This window comes from Oncorhynchus clarkii, chromosome 31, assembly GCF_045791955.1.
Source record: "Oncorhynchus clarkii lewisi isolate Uvic-CL-2024 chromosome 31, UVic_Ocla_1.0, whole genome shotgun sequence".
In the NCBI taxonomy this organism is placed as follows: Eukaryota; Metazoa; Chordata; class Actinopteri; order Salmoniformes; family Salmonidae; genus Oncorhynchus; species Oncorhynchus clarkii.
This window is the reverse complement of record NC_092177.1, coordinates 22021165-22035158: the sequence shown is the minus strand read 5'-3', so window position 1 is coordinate 22035158 and position 13994 is coordinate 22021165. Positions and strand designations below refer to the sequence as shown.

General features: G+C 44.8%; 1 protein-coding gene across 1 annotated transcript in view; it reads left to right on the top strand.

Moving 5' to 3' along the window:
• The window catches only part of LOC139390668 (slit homolog 3 protein-like), a 425054-nt gene that overhangs the window by 223316 nt on the left and 187744 nt on the right, over positions 1–13994 (top strand). The window contains exon 6 of the mRNA XM_071137941.1: positions 11187–11258. Within this exon, the coding sequence (XP_070994042.1) occupies positions 11187–11258 (72 nt within the window). The remainder of the gene's footprint in view (positions 1–11186; positions 11259–13994) is intronic.

Here is a 13994-nt window from a genome sequence, read left to right as displayed (position 1 = left end):
CCAGGTACCTCCCCAAAGCCTTAAACACGGGCACCCTCATAGATATCATCCTAACCAACTTGCCCTCTAAATACACCTCTGCTGTCTTCAACCAAGATCTCAGCGATCACTGCCTCATTGCCTGCATCCGTAATGGGTCAGCAGTCAAACGACCTCCACTCATCACTGTCAAACGCTCCCTGAAACACTTCAGCAAGCAGGCCTTTCTAATCGACCTGAACGTGGTATCCTGGAAGGATATTGATCTCATCCCGTCAGTAGAGGATGCCTGGGTATTTTTTTTAAATGCCTTCCTAACCATCTTAAATAAGCATGCCCCATTCAAGAAATTTAGAACCAGGAACAGATTTAGCCCTTGGTTCTCCCCAGACCTGACTGCCCTTAACCAACACAAAAACATCCTATGGCGTTCTGCATTAGCATCGAACAGCCTCCGTGATATGCAGCTGTTCAGGGAAGCTAGAAACGAATATACACAGGCAGTTAGAAAAGCCAAGGTTAGCTTTTTCACGCAGAAATTTGCTTCCTGCAACACTAACTCAAAAAAGTTCTGGGACACTGTAAAGTCCATGGAGAATAAGAACACCTCCTCCCAGCTGCCCACTGCACTGAAGATAGGAAACACTGTCACCACTGATAAATCAGTGACACTGATTCAATAAGGATTTTTCTACGGCTGGCCAAGCTTTCCACCTGGCTACTCCTATCCCGGTCAACAGCACTGCACCCCCCACAGCAACTCGCCCAAGCCTTCCCCATTTCTCCTTCTCCCAAATCCAGTTAGCTGATGTTCTGAAAGAGCTGCAAAATCTGGACCCCTACAAATCAGCCGGGCTAGACAATCTGGACCCTTTCTTTCTAAAATTATCTGCCAAAATTGTTGCCACCCCTATTACTAGCCTGTTCAACCTCTCATTCGTGTCGTCTGAGATTCCCAAAGATTGGAAAGCAGCTGCGGTCATCCCCCTCTTCAAAGGGGGGGGACACTCTTGACCCAAACTGCTACAGACCTATATCTATCCTACCCTGCCTTTCTAAGGTCTTCGAAAGCCAAGTCAACAAACAGATTACCGACCATTTAGAATCTCACCATACCTTCTCTGATATGCAATCTGGTTTCAGAGCTGGTCATGGGTGCACCTCAGCCACGCTCAAGGTCCTAAACGATATCTTAACCGCCATCGATAAGAAACATTACTGTGCGGCCGTATTCATTGATCTGGCCAAGGCTTTTGACTCTGTCAATCACCACATCCTCATCGGCAGACTCGACAGCCTTGGTTTCTCAAATGATTGCCTCGCCTGGTTCACCAACTACTTCTCTGATAGAGTTCAGTGTGTCAAATCGGAGGGTCTGCTGTCCGGACCTCTGGCAGTCTCTATGGGGGTGCCACAGGGTTCAATGTTTGGACCGACTCTCTTCTCTGTATACAGCAATGATGTCGCTCTTGCTGCTGGGGAGTTTGTGATCCACCTCTACGCAGATGACACCATTCTGTATACTTCTGGCCCTTCTTTGGACACTGTGTTAACAACCCTCCAGGCAAGCTTCAATGCCATACAACTCTCCTTCCGTGGCCTCCAATTGCTCTTAAATACAAGTAAAACTAAATGCATGCTCTTCAACTGATTGCTGCCTGCACCTGCCCGCCTGTCCAACATCACTACTCTGGACGGCTCTGACTTAGAATACGTGGACAACTACAAATACCTAGGTGTCTGGTTAGACTGTAAACTCTCCTTCCAGACCCACATCAAACATCTCCAATCCAAAGTTAAATCTAGAATTGGCTTCCTATTTCGCAACAAAGCATCCTTCACTCATGCTGCCAAACATACCCTTGTAAAACTGACCATCCTACCAATCCTCGACTTTGGCGATGTCATTTACAAAATAGCCTCCAATACCCTACTCAACAAATTGGATGCAGTCTATCACAGTGCAATCCGTTTTGTCACCAAAGCCCCATATACTACCCACCATTGCGACCTGTACGCTCTCGTTGGCTGGCCCTCGCTTCATACTTGTCGCCAAACCCACTGGCTCCATGTCATCTACAAGACCCTGCTAGGTAGTGTACCCCCTTATCTCAGCTCGCTGGTCACCATAGCATCTCCCACCTGTAGCACACACTCCAGCAGGTATATCTCTCTAGTCACCCCCAAAACCAATTCTTTCTTTGGCCGCCTCTCCTTCCAGTTCTCTCCTACCAATGACTGGAACGAACTACAAAACTCTATGAAATTGGAAACACTTATCTCCCTCACTAGCTTTAAGCACCAACTGTCAGAGCAGCTCACAGATTACTGCACCTGTACATAGCCCACCTATAATTTAGCCCAAACAACTACCTCTTTCCCTAATGTATTTATTTTATTTATTTATTTATTTTGCTCCTTTGCACCCCATTATTTTTATTTCTACTTTGCACATTCTTCCACTGCAAATCTACCATTCCAGTGTTTTACTTGCTATATTGTACTTACTTTGCCACCATGGCCTTTTTTTGCCTCTACCTCCCTTATCTCACCTCATTTGCTCACATCGTATATAGACTTGTTTATACTGTATTATTGACTGTATGTTTGTTTTACTCCATGTGTAACTGTGTCGTTGTATGTGTCGAACTGCTTTGCTTTATCTTGGTCAGGTCGCAATTGTAAATGAGAACTTGTTCTCAACTTGCCTACCTGGTTAAATAATGGTGAAATAAAATTTTAATTTAAATTAAACTCAAGGGAGAAAACCTGATCTGTGACACTGAACTTACAGGCCTCTGCCGTTCCGTTCTGCCGATGCATAGAAAAACCAGCTAGATGTATATTACCCATGTTCTTTTTCATTCATGACTCCGAGAAGCATAGTATAGTGCAGTTCTTAATGTCCCGTTGATAGAATAGTCTCGGAATGAGCTCGTCCAGTTTATTCTTCAGTGATTACACATTTAGCAATATAACAGAGGGTAGAGGCGATTTAGGCAGGCTGGGAGGTTGGAGGGTCAAGGTGAACCCTAAGAGGCTGAGAGGCTTGTGAGGCAGATCAAATCAAATGTATCTATATAGCCCTTCGTACATCAGCTGATATCTCAAAGTGCTGTACAGAAACCCAGCCTAAAACCCCAAACAGCAAGCAATGCAGGTGTAGAAGCACGGTGGCTAGGAAAAACTCCCTAGAAAGGCCAAAACCTAAGAAGAAACCTAGAGAGGAACCAGGCTATGTGGGGTGGCCAGTCCTCTATTGGCTGTGCCGGGTGGAGATTATAACAGAACATGGCCAAGATGTTCAAATGTTCATAAATGACCAGCATGGTCGAATAATAATAAGGCAGAACAGTTGAAACTGGAGCAGCAGCACGGCCAGGTGGACTGGGGACAGCAAGGAGTCATCATGTCAGGTAGTCCTGGGGCATGGTCCTAGGGCTCAGGTCCTCCGAGAGAGAGAAAGAAAGAGAGAAGGAGAGAATTAGAGAACGCACACTTAGATTCACACAGGACACCGAATAGGACAGGAGAAGTACTCCAGATATAACAAACTGACCCTACCCCCCGACACATAAACTACTGCAGCATAAATACTGGAGGCTGAGACAGGATGGGTCAGGAGACACTGTGGTCCCATCCGAGGACACCCTCGGACAGGGCCAAACAGGAAGGATATAACCCCACCCACTTTGCCAAAGTACAGCCCCCACACCACTAGAGGGATATCTTCAACCACCAACTTACCATGTTAGGCCACAAAGATCTCCGCCACGGCACAACCCAAGGGGGGGGTGGGGGGGGGGGGGGCGCCAACCCAGACAGGAAGACCACGTCAATGACTCAACCCACTCAAGTGACGCACCCCTCCTAGGGACAGCATGGAAGAGCACCAGTAAGCCAGTGACTCAGCCCCTGTAATACGGTTAGAGGCAGAGAATCCCAGTGGAAAGAGGGGAACCGGCCAGGCAGAGACAGCAAGGGCGGTTCGTTGCTCCAGAGCCTTTCCGTTCACCCTCCCACTCCTGGGCCAGACTACACTCAATCATATGACCCACTGAAGAGATGAGTCTTCAGTAGAGACTTAAAGGTTGAGACCGAGTTTGCGTCTCTGACATGGGTAGGCAGACCGTTCCATAAAAATGGAGCTCTATAGGAGAAAGCCCTGCCTCCAGCTGTTTGCTTAGAAATTCTAGGGACAATTAGGAGGCCTGCGTCTTGTGACCGTAGCGTACGTGTAGGTATGTACGGCAGGACCAAATCAGAGAGATAGGTAGGAGCAAGCCCATGTAATGCTTTGTAGGTTAGCAGTAAAACCTTGAAATCAGACCTTGCTTTGACAGGAAGCCAGTGTAGAGAGGCTAGCACTGGAGTAATATGATCAATTTTTTTGGTTCTAGTCAGGATTCTAGCAGCCGTATTTAGCACTAACTGAAGTTTATTTAGTGCTTTATCCGGGTAGCCGGAAAGTAGAGCATTGCAGTAGTCTAACCTAGAAGTGACAAAAGCATGGATTAATTTTTCTGCATCATTTTTGGACAGAAAGTTTCTGATTTTTGCAATGTTACGTAGATGGAAAAAAGCTGTCCTTGAAATGGTCTTGATATGTTCTTCAAAAGAGAGATCAGGGTACAGAGTAACGCCGAGGTCCTTCACAGTTTTATTTGAGACGACTGTACAACCATTAAGATTAATTGTCAGATTCAACAGAAGATCTGTTTGTTTCTTGGGACCTAGAACAAGCATCTCTGTTTTGTCCGAGTTTAAAAGTAGAAAGTTTGCAGCCATCCACTTCCTTATGTCTGAAACACATGCTTCTAGCAAGGGCAATTTTGGGGCTTCACCATGTTTCATTGAAATATACAGGTGTGTGTCATCCGCATAGCAGTGAAAGTTAACATTATGTTTTCGAATAACATCCCCAAGAGGTAAAATATATAGTGAAAACAATAGTGGTCCTAAAACGGAACCTTGAGGAACACCGAAATTGACAGTTTATTTGTCAGAGGACAAACCATTCACAGAGACAAACTGATATCTTTCCGACAGATAAGATCTAAACCAGGCCAGAACTTGTCGGTTTAGACCAATTTGGGTTTCCAATCTCTCCAAAAGAATGTGGTGATCGATGGTATCAAAAGCAGCACTAAGGTCTAGGAGCACGAGGACAGATGCAGAGCCTCGGTCCGATGCCATTAAAATGTAATTTACCACCTTCACAAGTGCTGTCTCAGTGCTATGATGCGGTCTAAAAAGAGACTGAAGCATTTCATATACATTTTTTGTCTTCAGGAAGGCAGTGAGTTGTTGCGCAACAGCCTTTTCTAAAAATGTTGAGAGGAATGGAAGATTCGATATAGGCCGATAGTTTTTTATATTTTCTGGGTCAAGGTTTGGCTTTTTCAAGAGAGGCTTTATTACTGCCACTTTTAGTGAGTTTGGTACACATCCGGTGGATAGAGAGCCGTTTATTATGTTCAACATAGGAGGGCCAAGCACAGGAAGCAGCTCTTTCAGTAGTTTAGTTGGAATAGGGTCCAGTATGCAGCTTGAAGGTTTAGAGGCCATGATTATTTTCATCATTGTGTCAAGAGATATAGTACTAAAACACTTGAGCATCTCTCTTGATCCTAGGTCCTGGCAGAGTTGTGCAGACTCAGGACAACTGAGCTTTGAAGGAAAACGCAGATTTAAGGAGGAATTCGTAATTTGCTTTCTAATAATCATAATCTTTTCCTCAAAGAAGTTCATGAATTTATCACTGCTAAAGTGAAAGTCATTCTCTCTTGGGGAATGCTGCTTTTTAGTTAGCTTTGCGACAGTATCAAAAAGGAGATGTTGAGATGGGGTGAAGGCTGCACTGGTATCAGGGGTATCTGGGCTTCCACCAGGCTGATGGGTCTGCTTTGTTGGTGGCATGGACAGATGCTGCTGACGGAGGGCATCATGTCCCTTTCTCTTGGCTGCAGCTCCACCGTTAGTTCACACAGATCCTCTTGGAGGACATCATTGGACTGTGGCATTTGGTCAGTATTGTGTCTTAACTTGTGTCTTAACTGTTCTAATGAAGCACGACTCTCTTCCTGGAAATGCCTCAACTCTTCCTTCAGTGTCTGGACAGTGTCACGTACTTGTTGTTTGTTCTCCCTGAATTCTGTCATCTCCACTTCAAGAAAGGAGAGGCTAATTTGGATTAGTTTTACCAATGGTGTTTTTGGTGTGCACACAGCTGCTCCAGCTACAGGGGAGGGAGTGATCTACTGTGGGCCTCCTGTTTGGAAGCCCAGGTTTTGGGAGTTGCTGGCGTTGTTGGTAGAGACATGTCAGTTTTTACTTCATCATTCACTTATTATATATATTAATATTACATTTTGGGGATGTGTCCACATGCAATTGTCTCATGGTCTTGCTTCCAGACATTTTAAGATTTTTTTGTTTGCCTTACGCAGGGCTGCATGCCAAGCATTTGGACGTTTGATGAAAAAGAAGAGATCCACCTTGATTTATTTGTCTTTTTATTACATAAATTCTTCTCTTAGGGTCTCTGGGTGCTCTTTCTATTTTTTCCTCCCTGTTTGACTGGCAATTCCTTCTGCATATTTGATTGCAAGGTTGCTGAGCTTGGGGCTTATATATGTATCTGTCACGTTCTGACCTTTATTTCCTTTGTTTTGTCATTATTTAGTGTGGTCAGGGCGTGAGTTGGGGTGGGCCGTCTATGTTTGTTTTTCTATGATTTTGTGGATTTCTATGTTTCGGCCTAGTATGGTTCTCAATCAGAGGCAGGTGTCGTTAGTTGTCTCTGATTGAGAATCATACTTAGGTAGCCTGGGTTTCACTGTTTGTTGGTGGGTGTTTGTTTCCGTGTCTGTGTTTGTGCCACACGGGATTGTTTCGGTTTGTTCACATTTATTGTTTTGTATTTTGTGTTCATGTTGAGTTTTTCTTATTAATAGATGGACACTTACCACGCCACATCTTGGTCCAATCCTTGCAACACCTCTTCAGAGGATGAGGAAGAAATCAGCCGTTACAGTATCCATTAGTTGATTACAGCTGGATACATTATATGTTACAGCTGGTTTGCACTTGGCTAGTTCTAGCTAGCTAGGCGTTTTGAAATGTAATCAAAGCCTTGCAACCCACTCAATTAAATTTCAATTCAAAGGGTTTTATTGGCATGGGAAACATATGTTTACATTGCCAAAGCAAGTGAAATAGATAATAAACAAAAATGAAATAATCATATAAAAAATGAACAGTAAACATTACACTCACAAGTTTTAAAGGAATAGACACATTTCAAATGTCATATTATGGCTATGTACTGTGTTATAATTAAGCAATGGTGTGGTATGGTATATGGCCAATATACCACAGCTAAGGGCTATTCTTCTGCACGACGCAACGCGGAATGCCTGGATACAGCCCTTAGCCATGATACAGTGCCTTGCGAAAGTATTCGGCCCCCTTGAACTTTGCGACCTTTTGCCACATTTCAGGCTTCAAACATAAAGATATAAAACTGTATTTCTTTGTGAAGAATCAACAACAAGTGGGACACAATCATGAAGTGGAACGACATTTATTGGATATTTCAAACTTTTTTAACAAATCAAAAACTGAAAAATTGGGCGTGCAAAATTATTCATCCCCTTTACTTTCAGTGCAGCAAACTCTCTCCAGAAGTTCAGTGAGGATCTCTGAATGATCCAATGTTGACCTAAATGACTAATGATGATAAATACAATCCACCTGTGTGTAATCAAGTCTCCGTATAAATGCACCTGCACTGTGATAGTCTCAGAGGTCCATTAAAAGCGCAGAGAGCATCATGAAGAACAAGGAACACACCAGGCAGGTCCGAGATACTGTTGTAAAGAAGTTTAAAGCCCGATTTGGATACAAAAAGATTTCCCAAGCTTTAAACATCCCAAGGAGCACTGTGCAAGCGATAATATTGAAATGGAAGGAGTATCAGACCACTGCAAATCTACCAAGACCTGGCCGTCCCTCTAAACTTTCAGCTCATACAAGGAGAAGACTGATCAGAGATGCAGCCAAGAGGCCCATGATCACTCTGGATGAACTGCAGAGATCTACAGCTGAGGTGGGAGACTCTGTCCATAGGACAACAATCAGTCGTATATTGCACAAATCTGGCCTTTATGGAAGAGTGGCAAGAAGAAAGCCATTTCTTAAAGATATCCACAAAAAGTGTCGGTTAAAGTTTGCCACAAGCCACCTGGGAGACACACCAAACATGTGGAAGAAGGTGCTCTGGTCAGATGAAACCAAAATTGAACTTTTTGGCAACAATGCAAAACGTTATGTTTGGCGTAAAAGCAACACAGCGCATCACCCTGAACACACCATCCCCACTGTCAACCATGGTGGTGGCAGCATCATGGTTTGGGCCTGCTTTTCTTCAGCAGGGACAGGGAAGATGGTTAAAATTGATGGGAAGATGGATGGAGCCAAATACAGGACCATTCTGGAAGAAAACCTGATGGAGTCTGCAAAAGACCTGAGACTGGGACGGAGATTTGTCTTCCAACAAGACAATGATCCAAAACATAAAGCAAAATCTACAATGGAATGGTTCAAAACTAAACATATCCAGGTGTTAGAATGGCCAAGTCAAAGTCCAGACCTGAATCAAATCGAGAATCTGTGGAAAGAACTGAAAACTGCTGTTCACAAATGCTCTCCATCCAACCTCACTGAGCTCGAGCTGTTTTGCAAGGAGGAATGGGAAAAAATGTCAGTCTCTCGCTGTGCAAAACTGATAGAGACATACCCCAAGCGACTTACAGCTGTAATCGCAGCAAAAGGTGGCGCTACAAAGTATTAATAACTTAAGGGGGCTGAATAATTTTGCACGCCCAATTTTTCAGTTTTTGATTTGTTAAAAAAGTTTGAAATATCCAATAAATGTCGTTCCACTTCATGATTGTGTCCCACTACAGTTTTATATCTTTATGTTTGAAGCCTGAAATGTGGCAAAAGGTCGCAAAGTTCAAGGGGGCCGAATACTTTCGCAAGGCACTGTATATTGGCCATATACCAAAAACCCTCAAGGTGTCTTATTGCTATTATAAACTGGTTAACAACATCATTAGAAGAGTACAAATAAATGTTTTGTCATAACCGTGGTATATAGTCTGATATACCATGGCTTTCAGCCAATCAGCATTCAGGGCACGGACCACACAATTTATGATGATGTGCAAATAGTTAAAGTACAAAAGGGAAAATTAATAAACATAAATATGGGTTGTATTTACAATGGTGTTTGTTCTTCACTGGTTGCCTTTATCTTGTGTCAACAGGTCACAAATCTTGCTGCTGTGATGGCACACTGTGCTATTTCACCCAATAGATATAGGAGTTGATCAAATTGGATTTGTTTTGGAATTCTTTGTCGGTCTGTGTAATCTGAGGGAAATATTTGTCTCTAATATGGTCATACACATTTGGCAGGAGTTTAGAAAGTGCAGCTCAGCTCTCTCCTCTCCTCTCTCTCGCTCTATCTCTCTATGCTCTCTACTCTCCTACTCTCGCTACTCTCTCTAATCTCTCTCTCTCTTTCTCTCTCTCTCTACTCTCTCTCTCCCCTTTCTCTCTCTTCTTTTCATGTTCCTCAAGGTAGAGGCATCAAACTGCTTGCAACTGACAATACTGCTTATGACTGGGATGATTAAAGGCCAACGTAATTAGATGGAAGGAAATTCATTTTGGGACTGTCATTGCCCACCACCAACACCCATTACACACACACATACTGTACACACATAGCCTCCTTCCAGTTATACATTGGATTCAAGATGTTTCCTAAAATGGAAACTAGAGGTAAAGGGTCAGAAGTACGACCTAGCTTTGATCACAGTATCACTCCTCCCTAAGGTTTGTCAGGCTTCACCAGTTAGCAAATCATTTCAAATAAAGACAACATGTATCATGAAATTAGATTAAGCATGGCTACAATATGTCATTCTCCTATCTGCATATATAATGCCATAACTTTGCTTGTTTCCATTCTACACAGATGGTTGTTTTCATTGTAAATGTCTCATACCAAATTGTAATGAAATAATGTCCTAGATTATTTCATTTCCTCTCTTGTTGACGCTTTCCAAACGGCTGGTCTCCTCTGCTAAGAGATAACGACCAGTCAGGAAACAGCTGCTTTACTAGATGAGAACCAAGGGAAATAAGAAGAAAACAAAGAGCTCGAAAGCAAAGTAAAGTATCAGGGATTAGGGATAGAGAGATAGGGGAAGAGGAGGAGATGGGTATAGGATATTAGAGAAGAGTAGATATGGTCTTTATATCCCAGAGCAGAAGATGCAGACAGTATCTGTAACAGGTTAAATGTCACAGAAGCTTGGATAAAGGAGCTGGAGAGCGTTCTAGATGTCTGCCCTTTGTATTGCCTTGTCTTCCATCCATCTCCTATTTGTTGGGCAGAGAGAGAAGAGAGGGGAGGGGTGGGGAGAAGGGGGTTTGTATGGGGGGGGGGCTTGCAAATTAAAGTAAAAGGAAAAGAAAGAAGAGGAAGAAGTGCTCTGAGCGTCTGGGAGTCCAGCATCGTGACCCGGGCTGATTTACGAACCCTCTCCTTTAATGAAATTGTTTCAGTGACAGAGTCGGTAAAAGCTCGTAATGGATTGGCTGCTCTAATGTAATGAAATTACTCCCTTTCTGACAAAAAAAAGAAAGAGAAAGGGAGAGGGGGAGAAGATGAGGAGGGAGAAGAAGAGGAGGGGGGAGTAGAGAAGGAGGAGGGATGCAATGTAATTAATAGAGAGCTGACAGACGGGGTGGGCTAAAGCCAGCCTCTGTTCACTGCCCCCCCCCCCCCGCTCTCTATTTCTCTCCTCCACTCACGGGGCAGTGTTGAGACGGGGCAGTGTTGAGAGTGAGGTGATAGGCTGCAGCCAGACAGGCCACTTTAGCCAGCTGGTCCTTTCCTTCCCTGGCAGGTTGCGGTGAGGCAGAGGTGAGGGCTGAGATCTGAGTTTGTGCTGTACGCCCACTGGCTAGCCAGTAGCTACCTACCTTCAGCCCCTCCCAGCCACCTCCCTCACCATACTCAGCCACTGGCACTCCTCCTCCTGCAGCCCCCCCCCCCCCCCCCCAGTACCCTAAACCCCCACGTCTGCAGACAGACCTTCCGCTGACTCCTGTCCCTCATCCCTCTGCAGGCAACTGGACAGCAACCACATAAGCTGCATCGAAGATGGAGCCTTCCGAGCCCTCCGTGATCTGGAGATACTGTGAGTCCCCCTCCTCCTCATACCCTTCTCCCTCTCCTCTCTTCTGCAGGGACCGATCCTGCTCTTCCCTTTCTTCTCTTCTTTTCTCTATCTATATGTCTCTCTATCTCTCCATCTCTCTCACTATCTGTCTGTTTCTATCTCTCTATCTTAGTCTCTCTCTCTATCTCAATCTCTCTATCTCTCTCTATATATATATATATATCTATCTCTCTATTGCTCTATCTATTTATCTCTCTATCTCTCTCTCTCTCTCTCTATATATATATATATATCTCCCTCTATCTATATCTCTATCTCTCTAACTCTACTGTCTCTCTTCTGTTTTTTTCACTGTATTTCTCTGTCTTCTGTTCCCTGTGTGTTTTCTGTTGAATGTCTTTGAAGGGTAAAGTGTGTTGGATGTGAAGCTGCAGCAGCGCGGCGTACCTACCTGTGCTTGCTGCTAGCGACAGCAGTGATCACCCTCCTGAGGTGTTAGTCCGTCCGCTGTGTGCCTTGTGTTTCTCCGTATCGACTGTGTGACCACCACGGTTTTATTGTCATTGTCATTCTGTGCTGCATTGTGACATTAAGCTGCTAGCTAGCGCCTCGCCAGGTGTTGTATTTGTTGGTCACTTTTCCAAGCATCCTCTCTCTGTGCATTGTTGCCTGTTAAAACTGTTTCTGCAGTCATCTACTGTGGTGTAATATACACTATTTCCTCTAGAGAACCAAGAATATTCAGGAAATAGCTTACTTCATTGAATGAGCCACAGGTTTACTGTAGCTTGTGTCTGGCATCGTGCACACAGTGTAAAGCTTTAAACCAGACAGACACTGGTGAGCTGCTGCTGTACTGCATCTGAAACTCTTACTGAGACTAAGGCTGTTTCTGGGGGTCTAATCCAGTCTGGTCTGGTCCAGTCTGGTCCAGTCTAGTCCGGTCTGGTCCAGTCTGGTCTGGTCCAGTCTGATATGGACTGGTCTAGTCTGGTCCGGTCTGGCCCAGTCTGGTCTGGTACAGTCTGGTCTGGTCTGTTCCAGTCTGGTTTGGTGCAGTTTGGTCTGTTCCAGTCGAGTCTGGTCTAGACTGGTCTAGTCTGGTCCGGTCTGGCCCAGTTTGGTCTGGTCTGGTCTGTTCCAATCTGGTCTGGTGCAGTCTGGTCTGGTCCAGTCGAGTCTGGTCTGGACTGGTCTAGTCTGGTCCGGTCTGGCCCAGTTTGGTCTGGTCTGGTCTGTTCCAGTCTGGTCTGGTGCAGTCTGGTCTGGTCCAGTCGAGTCTGGTCTGGACTGGTCTAGTCTGGTCTTGCCTGGTCTGGGTTACAGGGGAGGGAGGTACATGCCCCTGCAGCACCCAGGCGGTGATGTCCTGGTGCAGACGAGTTCACTGGGGGCACCTCCAGTTCTCCAACCTCCAGGCCTCCAGTCTTCCAGCCCTCCAGCCTCCAGCCTCTGCAAAGGTAAAGCCTTGGGGAGAAGAACTGGAATGAATATGATAGGACAGCAGAGGACAGGACAACATAACTGGGGGAGAAAGATAGGGATTTCATTTCCCAGACACCACCCCATCCATCAGCTCATCGGCAGGGCACTAAATGCCATTGTCATCCGCACTGTTAGAGCAGGGAGGCTGTTCATTTTGAGTGTCCTCCTCCCCTTGTCCCAGCCCTGCTTCAGCTGGACTGGCTGTTCATTTTGAGTGTCCTCCTCCCCATGTCCTAGCCCTGCCTCAGCTCTTAGAGAAGGTAGTGATGGTTTTATGACCACAGCAAAAAAATGGCATGATGGAGATGAGATGGCGTTAGAGTTGGCTGACCACACCAGGCATAAATGTCAGTGTGTGTGGATTCAGTTTTTATTAGTAATACAGCACTTCCTCCTGCTCGACTACAGCCCATTGCAAAAGTGTCTATTAGTGGAGAATGTGAAGATGTAAATACATGTTGTTTAAAGGTGCTAATTCCACCATATGTCCATGCAGCTGAAACATAGATAATTGGACTGGAGCACCAGGAAGGTGCTGTGATAGAAACCCATAATTTTAATTAGGTCATGCTCTCTTGGTAGATTAGGCTTTTTCTTTGAGCAATTTTCTCTCTTTTAATATAAAACAAAGTGTTGAATTGTATGATGGCGTACCTAACACATTTTCTGAATAGATACGGGAGCTGAATGTGTCTTAATGCACAGGCCTATATCTGTTCCCCAGTGTAACAGTGGTGAATTGAAATTACAATTGGTTCCTGTCCATGGTGCAGAAGATGTCAATTTCTGCTGATAGCCAGAGTATTTGTACGTGTGCTGTCTTGTAGCCTTTGAATTGAACTCATAGATGAGAACCTCTCTATTTCATGCTATATGATCAAAGGGTATCACTGGTATCGCTGGTACCACTGGTACCACTGGTATCACTGGTAACGCTGGTATCACTGGTACAACTGGTATTGCTGGTATCACTGGTAACGATGGTATCACTGATACAACTGGTATTGCTGGTACCACTGGTATCACTGGTATCGCTGGTACCACTGGTACAACTGGTATCACTGGTATCGCTGGTACAACGAGTACCACTGGTATTGCTGGTACCACTGGTATCACTGGTATCGCTGGTACCACTGGTACAACTGGTATCGCTGGTACCACTGGTATCACTGGTATCGCTGGTACCACTGGTATCACTGGTATCACTGGTAACGCTGGTATCACTAGTACAACTGGTATCGCTGGTACCACTGGTATCACTGGTATCGC